General features: G+C 40.0%; 1 protein-coding gene across 1 annotated transcript in view; it reads left to right on the top strand.

The window, feature by feature from the left end:
- LOC115293521 (chondroitin sulfate proteoglycan 4-like) overlaps positions 1–12,543 on the top strand; it is a 67,055-nt gene that overhangs the window by 20,504 nt on the left and 34,008 nt on the right. Inside the window, exon 5 of the mRNA XM_029941262.1 lies at positions 4,256–4,432. Coding sequence (XP_029797122.1) covers positions 4,256–4,432 — 177 coding nt within the window. The remainder of the gene's footprint in view (positions 1–4,255; positions 4,433–12,543) is intronic.

Below are 12,543 nucleotides of genomic sequence, written 5' to 3' on the forward strand. Positions count from 1 at the left end.
CTTAGATACTTCTCCAAGGTCCTGACTCTGATACCTCACAGAATAAGAGCTTTCATGAAAGCTCTTTAAATATTTGATAGAAAAAGTTATCAAGTTCCCTTGGGTTTTATCTTCTTTGGGTTAAACATCTCTAGGTTCTCCCACTTTACTCCTATGTCATGGGTTTCTCTTTTTTTTCTTTCTTTTCTTTTTTTTTTTTTTAACATTTATTTAGTTTTGAGAGACAGAGAGAGACAGATCATGAGCAAGGGAGGGGCAGAGAGAGAAGGACACACAGAATCAGAAGCAGGTTCCAGGCTCTGAGCTGTCAGCACAGAGCCCGATATGGGGCTCAAACCCATGAACTGTGAGATCATTTCCTGAACTCAGTCAACTGACTGAGCCACCCATGTGCCCCTGTCATGGGTTTCTAGCCTCTGCATCATCCTGGCTACCTAATGCTAGCGGAGCTCCACACTGTCACTGCCCATTCAGAGTGTCACACCTAAATATTTAATGTAGACGTGCTTTAGTCATTAGTGGATTTACTCATTTATTCATTTCATTATTCAATCAACAGATGCTGACAGAGTGCATACTCGGTTCCATGCCCTATGTGAGCGTGGTGCTATCAATGGGTACATGGCCAGTCCCCACAATACAGTACAAGCTGAGTACAACTTCCAATCTAGCGTTCAGTGTAAAATAACCAATTAACTCTGGGCTGCTATCAAGTTTCTTTGCTTTGAGCTAGATTGGTATATTGTGAGACTTGCCTTTCTTATCATGAATGAAAGAATGACTTCCATGACTTTCTAAGTATTGAAAAGTGGCTTGTCACCACTTCCTTTAAAAGATCCTAGAAAAATGCACTCTTCAAGTTGGAGGCCATTAACAACCACCTGGTATCTCTGGGAATCTTTGTCCAGTTACCTGTAAACCCATATGGGCTGCTTTATTTTGCTTCTCAGGATTTCATCTTATCAGTGGACGGACTTGAATCGATTTACTAAACCCTTATTCTATTCAAGTTGCTATGCAAGGTTGCCATGATAAGGAACCGTATTCCTCGCTCTCAGGAGATGCTGTGTTGGGGGGAATCAGGTACACAAGCTTAAATATAAGGTACCCCCTTATATTAAAGTTTGTGTGCTTCACAGAGCATTCTCACAGTGCTGCTAAGGAAGTTCAGAGTTGTCGCATCTGACTCTAATCGAAGAGAACAGGGAAGGCTTTGCAGAGGGAATAATGTTTAAGCAAGATTGGAGGAAAGAGAGAAAGAGTGGGGAGATGACAGAAAAGAAAACATTTTTTAAAACAGCATAAGCCAAGGCAACAGCATAGCCAAGAATATGGAGGCATTAAAGTGAATTGGTTCTGGGGGCTGGGGACTAGCCCGCAAAACTTGCGGATGGGCTCAGGATGGCAGAGAGAGCTAGGGCCAGACTGGGGAGAGTCTTGACTGTACGTTGAGAGGGTTAGACTGAACCAAGAGGTATTAGGGAGTTATAGGGAGAAACAGAGAATCCTGAGGGCTGAAAGTGACCTTAGAAATCAGTTCTTCTCTATTGGGGCACCGGGGAAAGTGATCCTTTAGGGACTCCCTATAGGCATCTCTTCATCATGGCTGAACAAACCATCTGAGATGACCACTTGCTCTGGTACAAGTTGAATTTAATATTATTCACCTTGTGTACTCTAGGTGAGAGAGAGAACACTAAATTTTGGTCCTGTCTTGGCCAATTCATTATTGATTGCACTTTGTAAGAAGTGTGTCTTTAAAATGGTTGGTTGAAATCTGTATGTCAAGTATGTGTATTCCCTGGAGTGTCTGTGTTATTGTGTAGCCTTGTTCACAGTCAAGGTCATATTTTCCTGCTCCTCCAGATGACCCCTTTGTACTTTCTCATCCTATATGACTCTAAGGTCTCCAGGTTTTGAGACGTCACTCTTTTCATGTAAAGTGACACTAATCCATAACAACTAGTGGCTATAATGTTTAGTAGCTTGGAGAAGGAGCCCCTGGCCATGTTTGCCCTTCATTCATTCAGCAAATGGTTTTTGAATATCTATTATCTGTCAGGCATGCAAGTTCTAGGTACTGGGGATACAGTGGTGAACAAACCCAGCAATAATCCATGCCCTGGTGGGTCTGTTCTCATGAAGGGGGAAAGAAGGAGGCAGAGTGAGACAATAGATAAAACAAATAAGTGAAATAAATGACATGTTGAGTGAAGATTAGTGCTGTGGAGAAAAATAAATGAGGAAAGGGAGCTGGGAAATGCTGGAGCCTACAGTGGTGTGTGTGTGTGTGTGTGTGTGTGTGTGTGTGTGTGTGTGTGTGTGTATTCTGTGTCAAATCAAATGGTCAGGGGAGGCCCCATTGAGAAGGTAGCATCTTAGCAGACACCTGCTAAGGTGATGGGTGGGTGAGCTGGGTAGACGTGGAAGAAGAACATTTAAGAAGAGGGATAAGCAGGTGAACCGCTGTATGGAGAGCAGGAAAGGGTTTAATGCAACTGGACTGCATGCTTGGGGGGAGAGCTGTAGATGAGGTTAGGGAGGTCCAGCATGGGAGGGCTTTCTACTTCTCCTTTAACCCTGAGTGAAATGGGGAGCAAGGAGAGAGAGGGAAGTGATCAGAGGCAAGACACAGTATGCTCCAAACATGTCTGGTGACAGGAGACCAAATACTTTTCAACCTTTTAAGTTTTTCAATAAGTTTGTTATATCTTTTAATTTCAGGTAAGCTGATATTTTTCTAGCGTTAGACATCTAGGAATAGACAAATCCTCATCAAATCCTCTCTTTGCCTTTAGATTAATGGGATGTAATTTGGGGGAGTACCACTCCATTGAATAAGTGATGTATTTCTCCAGGAAAAATACTGTATTTTATTTAAATACTATGCTCCTAAAGCATTTTAGTTACAAATTCTCTCTCAATGCCGTCTTCCATGTTTATTTTCAAATAGCTTAAACCAGCATGTTTCAGAACTTGTAGTCAGACCCATATTCTGGAATTCTTCTGCCCACAGAACTCCAAAGAAATTCTCATAGCATCTATGTACAAGTGGCCAAAACTTTCCCCGGGGGCTCTTCATGAACTTTTCAACTCATCAGAAACACCTCGAAGAGATCAAAAGTATTTGCTCAAAGAAAGTGCACCATAGGAATGGCCAAAGTTGAACTGTTAAATTCTTTGGCAGTATTGTATCAAAACAAACACAACCTCAGAGACTTTTTCAGAAGTTCAGCTACTCCTGTTGGGCTTTGGGAGTTCTCTGCCTTATTTGTGTTTGAGTCACAAACTCACTAAAGCTAAGTTCTGTTCTAGCTTTAAGACTCTCTGGGTCTCTAACTATGATCCTGTGCTCCTCAGTATTTTCCATCAGAACATTAAAGACATGAAAGGCATTCTGATCAAATTTGTCATTATTACAAATCCAAGAGGAACCATTAATTCATTTGATTATCATTTCAGAATGAAAATTAGAAAGATAGACCCTAATAGGACCCAAGTAAATGTTTTCATTTGTGTTGTTGAAGTAAGAGATATCTGCCTGGATAGAAAATTTGATGTATTTCATTATCTTCTGTCCATAGGAGATGTATGGTAGCTCGTTATGGGTAGCGTCTGTTCAGAGATGCATCAAAAAATGATTGTGTTCTGGAAGAGGAACAGGATTAGGAGGTAGCATTTATAGTCTTTCATGCAATGTACAGTTAAGAAATACTGCATGTTTAGTTCAGAAAAGAGAAGTTTGGGGAAACTTAATAATTGTCCTGCTCCAGATGTCTCCAAACAATAGAAGACCAAACAAGTGGGTAGAAGCTTCGGAGCCTGAACCCAACATTCCGAATTGTCTAATAAAGTATTCCACAACTTCAAACATTAGTCACTGTAAATAAAGAAGTAGAGTCTGAATTTTAATGGGTGGCATTCCATTGGAAGAGCAGCCGAATTATATCACTTACCTACAACACATTTTGTTTGGAGAAACGGCCTTTGAACTTAGGTCTCCTGATTACCCGTCTAGAATTCTCTTTACTACCCCATGTTGCTGTGTCACTTCATTCCTCCTTATTGTGGCATCACTTCATCAAAACTATCCCATCTGTCCAACTTTCCACTCTGATTGTAGGAATCAAACTTCATAGGATCAACACATGCTTCTGTGTTTCAGAGAAACATAAAAATTAGGATTATAGCAATTTGTTCCTGTTTTTAAATCACATTTCAGTAAATTGGTGATTTTTTTTATTGGTGGTTATAGGTGGAAAATGAATTGATTTACTATGTGCATGATGATAGTGAGGAGCTTCTTGATAATTTCACCATCTTTGCAAGTAGCTCGGAGCTCGGAAAACAGAGTTTGCCCCAAACTCTTTTTGTAACTGTGGAATCAGTAAATGATGAGACTCCAATAATAACAGCCAATAAAATCCTTCAGGTAAGTGCTTGGTGCTTTTTATCATAGTAACATTAGCACTATCAATTTCATTCTCTTTTGTATTATTTCTAATGTTAAATAATAAGACATATCACGGGGCACCTGGGTGGCTTAGTTGGTTAAGTGTCCAACTTCAGCTCAGGTCAAGATCTCATGGTTTGTGGGTTTGAGCCCCGCATCAGGCTCTTTGCTGACAGCTCAGAGCCTGGAGCTTGCCCCTCCCACTCTCTGCCCCTCCCACTCACACTCTGTCTCTCTCTCTCTCAAAACTAAATAAACATTTAAAAAAATTAATAAGACATATGACTATGTATTTATAATTAACATATTCCTACTGATTTTAAATAAATGTTGCTGTTACCAGCATTCTGTTGGGTAAACTGTTGCGAGATGATGAATACCAATGAGATACTGTCATACTGTATTTCCTGAGCGATGTCATTCTCACTGCATTCCCCAAGGCATAGCCTTTTCTAGTTAGGGTGAGAAGGTGATCATCAACTCCCTAGTACTAAATGTATGACATCGGCAAATTATTTAGCTCTTCAGTTTGCTTTTATTGAGGTGGTGGGAAATGGAGGCAGAGTTGTGAGGAGTAAGTGATAAAATGATATAAAACTCTCCCAATGTGCCTAACATGTGGTTGGGACCCAATAAATGGTAGGTATTATTTTTGGAAAATTCCAAGGCTGTACCAGTATTAGAATTGAAAATAAAACAAAAAAACCCCACCGTACAGTCATGTGACAGTATTTTGCTGTTTCTGGGAGCTTCCATCACTCGTCACTGTTTCTGAGAATCCCCTGGGGTGCTCCTTAGGCACTCACAGATAAACATGTTTTGGCTGTCACATGGTGTCCATCACTTGGCTCCTCTCCCGATCTGAAGCCTGAAGCAATGTGTGCTGTTGTGGCTTCTATGGGTCATACAAAGGTCTGGATGCATAGGAGTCTTTCTGGCTCTTAGGGCACCATTTCCTGCCACCCCAGCACTACCAATATCAGTGCTAGTGAACCCTTTTGTGACAGTTTACACTCAAGTATTCCAAAGCCTTCATTCAGCAGATTTTCTTGGTCTTAAATCAGGGGTTTTTATTGTCCCATCTTCTGAAGACTTGGGCATGAATTTGCTATTCTGGCTTGAAGAATAATTACAACTTTTGTAGCAGCAAGTGCTCAAAAATAATTGTTAGCCATTATTATATGCCAGGTAACACTCTAAGAGTTTATAGCTTACGGAGATGTGCTACCGTTTCCCTCATTGGACCATTCCTCATTGGACAGATGAAGAAATTGCATGACAGCTGAATGACAGGCTGAGGACAGAGTGGCAGCACAGGAACCTGATGGCTTGTTCATGTCTCTTTTCATTCTCTCCAGCAATGACTGACACCTAGTAAACAAGAAATATTTGTTGAAAGAATGAGTAAATGAAAATATAAACTGTCAATTCCCCCAACACTCTCCCACATTTCAGAGACCAGGCTTTTGTCTCGGCTCTTTTTCTCTTTAGTACAGCTGCATTTCTGGAAGAATCCTTGGCCCCTCATGCATGTAAGCCCCTGGGGGATTAATTTTTCAGATGTGTCCAGATATGGGAATCTGAAGATATTCACTCTGAAAGTTGGCTAAGACAAATCTCCAACATACGTATTTGACAGTTTCAGCCTTGTTTATATCACTTGTGAGAGTAAATAGTTAATAGGTACTTAGGGGTGCCTGGGTGGCTCAGTGGGTTAAACATCTGACTTTGGCACAGGTCATGATCTCACAGTTCATGGGTTCTAGCCCCACGTTGGGCTCTGTGCCAACAGCTCAGAACCTGAAGCCTACTTCAGATCTGTATCTCTCTCTCTGTCATTCTCTCTCTCTTCTCTCTCTCAAAAATAAATAAACATAAAATTTTATTAAAAAAATAGATACTTTAGAAGCTGGGTAGTCAGAAGAAATGCGGAAGAGGTAGACATGAGTAGACCTCACCAGGGGCTCATCTAACTAGAACATTTTACTTTATTAAACATATAAACATTCTGGGGTTTTTAAAATCTGTTTTTATTTGCCTGAAATAATTGAATCTAGGAATAGACTTTTTAGTGATCTTATTTTATAGCTTGGTGCATTATTCAGCCTCTACATTTTAAGTTAAAAACCAGCAGTGTTTATATGCTTGGATCTTGTTGCTTAATTTTGAGTTTACTTCACATTGTCCAAACAGCCTGGGAATGGTTCTAACTGGTCACTTTGTAGGCCTACCTCTGTTTTCACAGATTCTTGTATTAATATCTGCGGAATTCATTCTCAGCAAAGCAATCTGAGAAATAGGTTGTCAGCTAGAATGAGGGACCATAGGTGTCAATGATGGTTAAGCAGTTATAAAAGCTTACATTTATTGTGTGCTTACGGAGTACAGTACCGGACATCTTCCATAAGCGGTGTCATTTTTACAGCCCTACAAAGCAACTGCTGTTATGAGCGTCCTCATTATCATGGGGGCCCTGAGGCCCAGAGCGGCACCAAGGGAAGGTGTGGAAAGTCTGACTGTCTCACCATCATGCTCTGCCGCTTTGCCGGCTACCCAGGACTGTCTCAAGTTGTCTCAGTGCATCCATGTGATCAAGGGCTGTCTTTATGAGTAAGAAAAAAGTCCCGAAGCTCATGTGCCTCTTGCTTCTGCCAAAGCGGACTTTAACGAATAGGTCTGCAGCAGTTGTAACTGACACGTATGTGTTCACCCAGAAACCTCGGCAGAAGATTTGGGCATTTTGCTGTGTGGTGCAAAACTGCAGGACGAGGAAGATCCAGGGGAGTGGTCTAAATCCAGACACATATGGGAGAAGAGCTGGAGCTGGCTGAGGGACAGGAAAACCAAGGAAAAAAGTAGTGAACTCTTAGCTTCTTTATGAAAAGGAGTTGAAGTCCTATCATGGGTTTGGCTTGAGTTCTGCCATCCTTTGTAAGAAGTACCATCAACTTAGTGATAGCTTTATTACACTATCCATTTAAGACATTCAGAACATTAAATTGTGAGAGGAGAAATGTGTACACTAGACTTTTTCTCTGTCTTCCCTTTAAAGTTGGGAAATATAGTCTCTGCCATGAACTTTGAGCTTGCTTAGGCCGTTTGCCTAGATCTTTTCCCTCCATTCTCAATACCAGAGGGTTTCTCTCAAGAAAAAAGAAAGAGTAGCTGGGGGCAAGGGCTATTTCCTTTCTTGTCACCTCTTTCCCTGGACAGCCTGGGTCCAGGCCAGGAAGGAGGCAACTTCCCAGTTTTAATGGATGTGGTCATTTGACACTGGATCTTTCTGAATTTCTTCATTTATTTGTCCAGTAAGAATTTCATTCTCTGCCTTGAAAGTTCTGGATTAAAGTTAGGAGAACAGAGTCCAAGGTTCATAACTTGCTCAACTTAAGCAAAATTTCTTTGAGCCTCATCTTCTTTGACAGCAAAACCACAACTGAGTTGTGGGTTGGTGTGTGTGTGTGTGTGTGTGTGTGTGTGTGTAAAGATACATATATTATATATATGAATATTTATTATAAAAAATTATATATATATGCATATGTAACAGATCATAAATTATAGGGAATTCTATTATTATATACTTGTAATGAATTGGTTTATATGATTACGGAGGTGGACAAGTTCCAAGATCTGTAGGGTGAGTCATCAAGCTGGAGACCAAGGAAAGCCAATGGGATAGTTCTCATATGAAGGTCATCAAGAAGAGCCAATGTCCCAATCCAAAGGCAGTCAGGCAGGAAAGATTTCTCTTTACTTCCAGGAGGATCAGCCTTTTTATTCTCCTCAGGCCTTCAACTGACTATATGAGGCTCACCTATGTGTGAGAGAGTTATCTGCTTTACTCAGTCAGTTGACTTAAATGTCAATCCCATCCAAAAACATTCTTATAGAAACACCCAGAATAATGTTAAACCAAATATCTGGGCACCCCATGACCTAGTCGATTTGACACATCATATTAGTCATCATAGGCTTGAGATTCTATGCTGTCTTTGCCTCTTTAAACAGAATCTTCTCGAGACCTTCAGATTACCACAGGACCACTTACTCTCCTTACTTGTCATCCGAGCCTGGAGAAGTGGCAGGAAGGGTTATCTGCAGTCTACATGGGAGAAGAAAGTTGGGGCAGAGAGGGGAGCCTCACTGATAGCATCTCAGACTTTGGATAGGAGTTCAGAAACAGAAATCTGAATGTTAACCATTCTGTCCTAGCATTTCAAATATACTTCTTTCTCCTGAAGTACTTTAAACAACATTTCGTTAAAGCATAGAACTTATGGCTAGTTGGACTCCAAAGCCATTCAGTGGCGCAGGAAATCATTTCCGTCATGACACACTGGAGTTAGGACTTGGAGTTAGACCAACTCAGGTGAATCCTTTGCATTTTATGATGAAGTATATTCTACTGAGTACTTTTGTATTCAAGTATGACCAGTAATTTTTGTGCATACCTGATCAAATGTGTCTGTGTCCACAAGGGGGCTTCATTTTCCTGGTTTTCAACTTTGGCTTTCAATACTGTACATTTTGTTTTATTGTCTTTTATGCCCAAAATAGAATCATTTGTTTGCTTCCAATAAGTACTTGTCATCACTAAAAAAAAGCTTTGGGAGCTTGGGACAGTGGAAGAATTAGGACAGCAAAGCCTGAGATTTTGACTGAAGGTCTAGAAGGGTCAGATAGTAGGAGAGTAACTTTATAAACATTTCACATACCCTCATATGAAACTCAAAACAAAAGTCTGAGTTTTTAAACCTTAGGATCATAATTAGGATTATACTGGATTATAATTAGGTTTCTAAATTCCACTGGACTTCTGTTTAATTTAAAGGTGAATTTAAAAAAATTTATTCCAAAAAATGTGTTAAACTTTTTTTTTAAATATGACTGTTTTACTAATGACTAGGCACGTAATCAAGCCTGACCCAGAGCAGTGGGGCTGTGAATTGAACTAAATTTGGTTTGAGTGGAAATGAAGACCTGAAGTTGCCATCTCTTGTTTTGAGTGACAGGTTTTCCACTTGTTTTGAAAGATGGTATATTTTAGAGGCAAGCAGGGGCAGAAGCAGAGTTGCAGGGGAGAGTAGCCACCGTGGAAAACATGCTTCATCCAGGTTTTATATGCACGATGCCAGAAAAAAATGAGTATCTAGGAGTCACAGGAAGAGAATGGCAGTGCATTTCCAAATCAGCTTATGTTCCTCTAGGAAGGAGACTAAGATACATGGATGGAGTTTAAAATGTCAAAAGTGAAAAAATAGAATCGGTGGCCTTGGAATTTTGTTAATTAGCCCAATTGTATATTTTATAGATTCTGTAGCCTTTCCCATGATTAACAGAAGACCAAAACTTCATCATTTGAACATTAGGTTGATTACCATTCCTGGTAGTGATTAAAAAACTGATGTCCTTAGACTTTAGGGCTGAAAAAAATCCTCTGTGGGCATATTCCAAAAGCTAAGATATAAGAGCATCCATTGACAATACAATCATGAAACAGATGAACCATGCACCCCAAATTAGGGAGAGATGCTATGGAATTAAATAAAATTTGAAATACATGTTCCAGAAGGGCTCCAGTAATGGTAATCATGATACTCCAAATGACTTTTAAGTAATGTTAAAAAATATATTCTCTCTTTAGAACCAACTCTGATGAAGAAGATGGAAAATTTCAAGCTAATGTTTATTGAATTCTTTACTATGTGCCAGGTGAAGCTTGTTCTAAGTACTTTACATAACTCAAATAACTCATTATACATAATAATTCTATCATTCCTGGCTTACTAATGAGGCAATTAAGGCACAGGGAAATTAAGAAATGTGCCCAAGATTACACAGCTGAAATGGCATATCATGCCTCATATGCAAATGTAGGAATCTTATATTTTCTGATATTCTTTCTCAAATTCTGTTTAGTCATTAGACAATGAATGGGAATGAATTAAGATATTTCATCAACTCCCTATGCTACTAAGGAATACATCCCCTTAATCCTCAGAGATATCTTTTAAATCACTCAGAATTGAATTTTTAAAGAAGTTGGTAACAAGCATAAACGATGATAAGGCTCCAGTTAGGGAGCAAAGAATGACATAAGGTTGAAAATATGTGTAATGTTTCTATAGGGAAGACATTTATAAATACAGATAGCAATGTTAAATTTTAGTTAGCCATAATGCCACCCATTTTTAGTGTTAGTGAAATACCATGTGACTGGGTGATTATAGAAACTCAAGACAGCCAATGTGATTTGATGTCTAAATATATATTTTCAAGTCAACATGTTCACAACTGAACTCCTGGTCTTACTTCCCAAATCCACCCTATCTACAGATCTCATTTCAGTTGATGGTAATTCTGTCCTTCTAGGTTTTGAGGCCCACACTATTGAGTCATTCTTCCATCTTTCCTTCTTCCCCACCTCACCACATCGGATTCATCAGAAATCCTGCCGGCTTCACCTTCAACATGCCCCCAGAATTTGACCACTTCTTACCACCTCAACATCTTGCACTATTCTTTTCTCTCATCTCTCTCTGGGATTATTACGGTCACCTCCTAACTGGTGTCCTTGCTTCTACCCTTGCCTTCCCATGGCCTGTTGTTGACACAGAAGCCACAAAGATTCTGTTAAGACCCGGTTACTCCTCACCTGAAGCCCTTCGATGATTCCCCATTGCACTCAAGTAAGAACCCAAGTTCTTACAGTGGCCATCAAGACCCTGCAGGATTTGACTTTCCACTACATTCGTGACTCCTCTTTTTGTCTTCTTCATTGCACTTGTTCTGCTCCTGCCATACTGACCTCCTTGCAATTCCCCAAACAGACAAAGTTTGCTCTCACCCGAGGGCTGCTCTCTCTGCCTGGACGTTCTTTCCCCAGATATCCACATGGCACCTCCTTCACTTCCGTCCAGTTTTCTTCAGTTGAGCCTCCTATTTAACGTTCTCCCACCTCATTTCACTCCATTTCCTGTTTTATTTTCAGAGTGCCAGTGAGCTTCTAACAGACCACATAATTCATTTCTTTATTATGCCTATTGTTTCTTCCCTGTATCCCTTCATCCCCAACTCCTGAAATGTAGGCTCCATGAGGATAGGACTCTGTTTTGTTCACTGATGGAATGCAAGCACCCAGAACATTGCCTGGAACATGGTAGATGCTCAATTAATGACGAATTGTGGAACTAAGGTATTTAGGCAAGGTAAATATATTTTAAATGTGATTGGAAAATAGAGACTATTGCTCAGAAATAGTAGTGGATGCCCTACCAGCACTGAAAAAGTTGCAAAGCCATAGGCACCAGGGATGTGTTTTCCTGCAAGACAGGTAAGATAAAGGACATTTTTTTCAATATTCAATGTGAGTTTTCCCTCAAACATTTAAAAGCTGGTGAAATCATGCACTTCTTAAAATAATGAATAGAAATCCTTAAATCAACCTTATGAGGTAATTCTAGGGTTTTCTAAGATTCCATGTGTAGAATCTTAGCATATGCTTACATACTTAGCATTAATTTTGAATAAATAATTACAAATACTGTTTTTTAATTGAGACTTCATAACCTCATAAATAAAACCAACACTACAACATGTCCTGTATTTCATCAGGTATTTAATTATATGTCTGTTTTGAATTAAGAATCCTCATAGTTTAAAAGCTGCAGTGTCTCCACACCCTTGCCAGCATCTATAGTCTCTTGATTTATTCATTTTATCCACTCTGACAGGTGTGAGGTGGTATCTCAGTGTGGTTTTGATTTATGTTTCCCTGATGATGAGTGATGCTGAGCATCGTTTCATGTGCCTGAAGGCCATCTGGATGTCGGGCACCCTCCTATACTGTGGGTGGCAATGTAAACTGGTACAGCCGATCTGGAAATCAGTGTGGAGGTTCCTCAAAAAACTATCCATGGAACTCCCCTATGACCCAGCAATAGCCCTGCTAGGGATTTACCCAAGGGATACAGAAGTGCTGACACATAGGGGCACATGTACCCCAGTGTTCATAGCAGCAATGTCAACAATAGCCAAAACATGGAAAAAGCCTAAATGCCCATCACCTGAGGAGTGGATCAAGAAGA

This window comes from Suricata suricatta, chromosome 6 (assembly GCF_006229205.1).
Source record: "Suricata suricatta isolate VVHF042 chromosome 6, meerkat_22Aug2017_6uvM2_HiC, whole genome shotgun sequence".
Lineage (NCBI taxonomy): Eukaryota > Metazoa > Chordata > Mammalia > Carnivora > Herpestidae > Suricata > Suricata suricatta.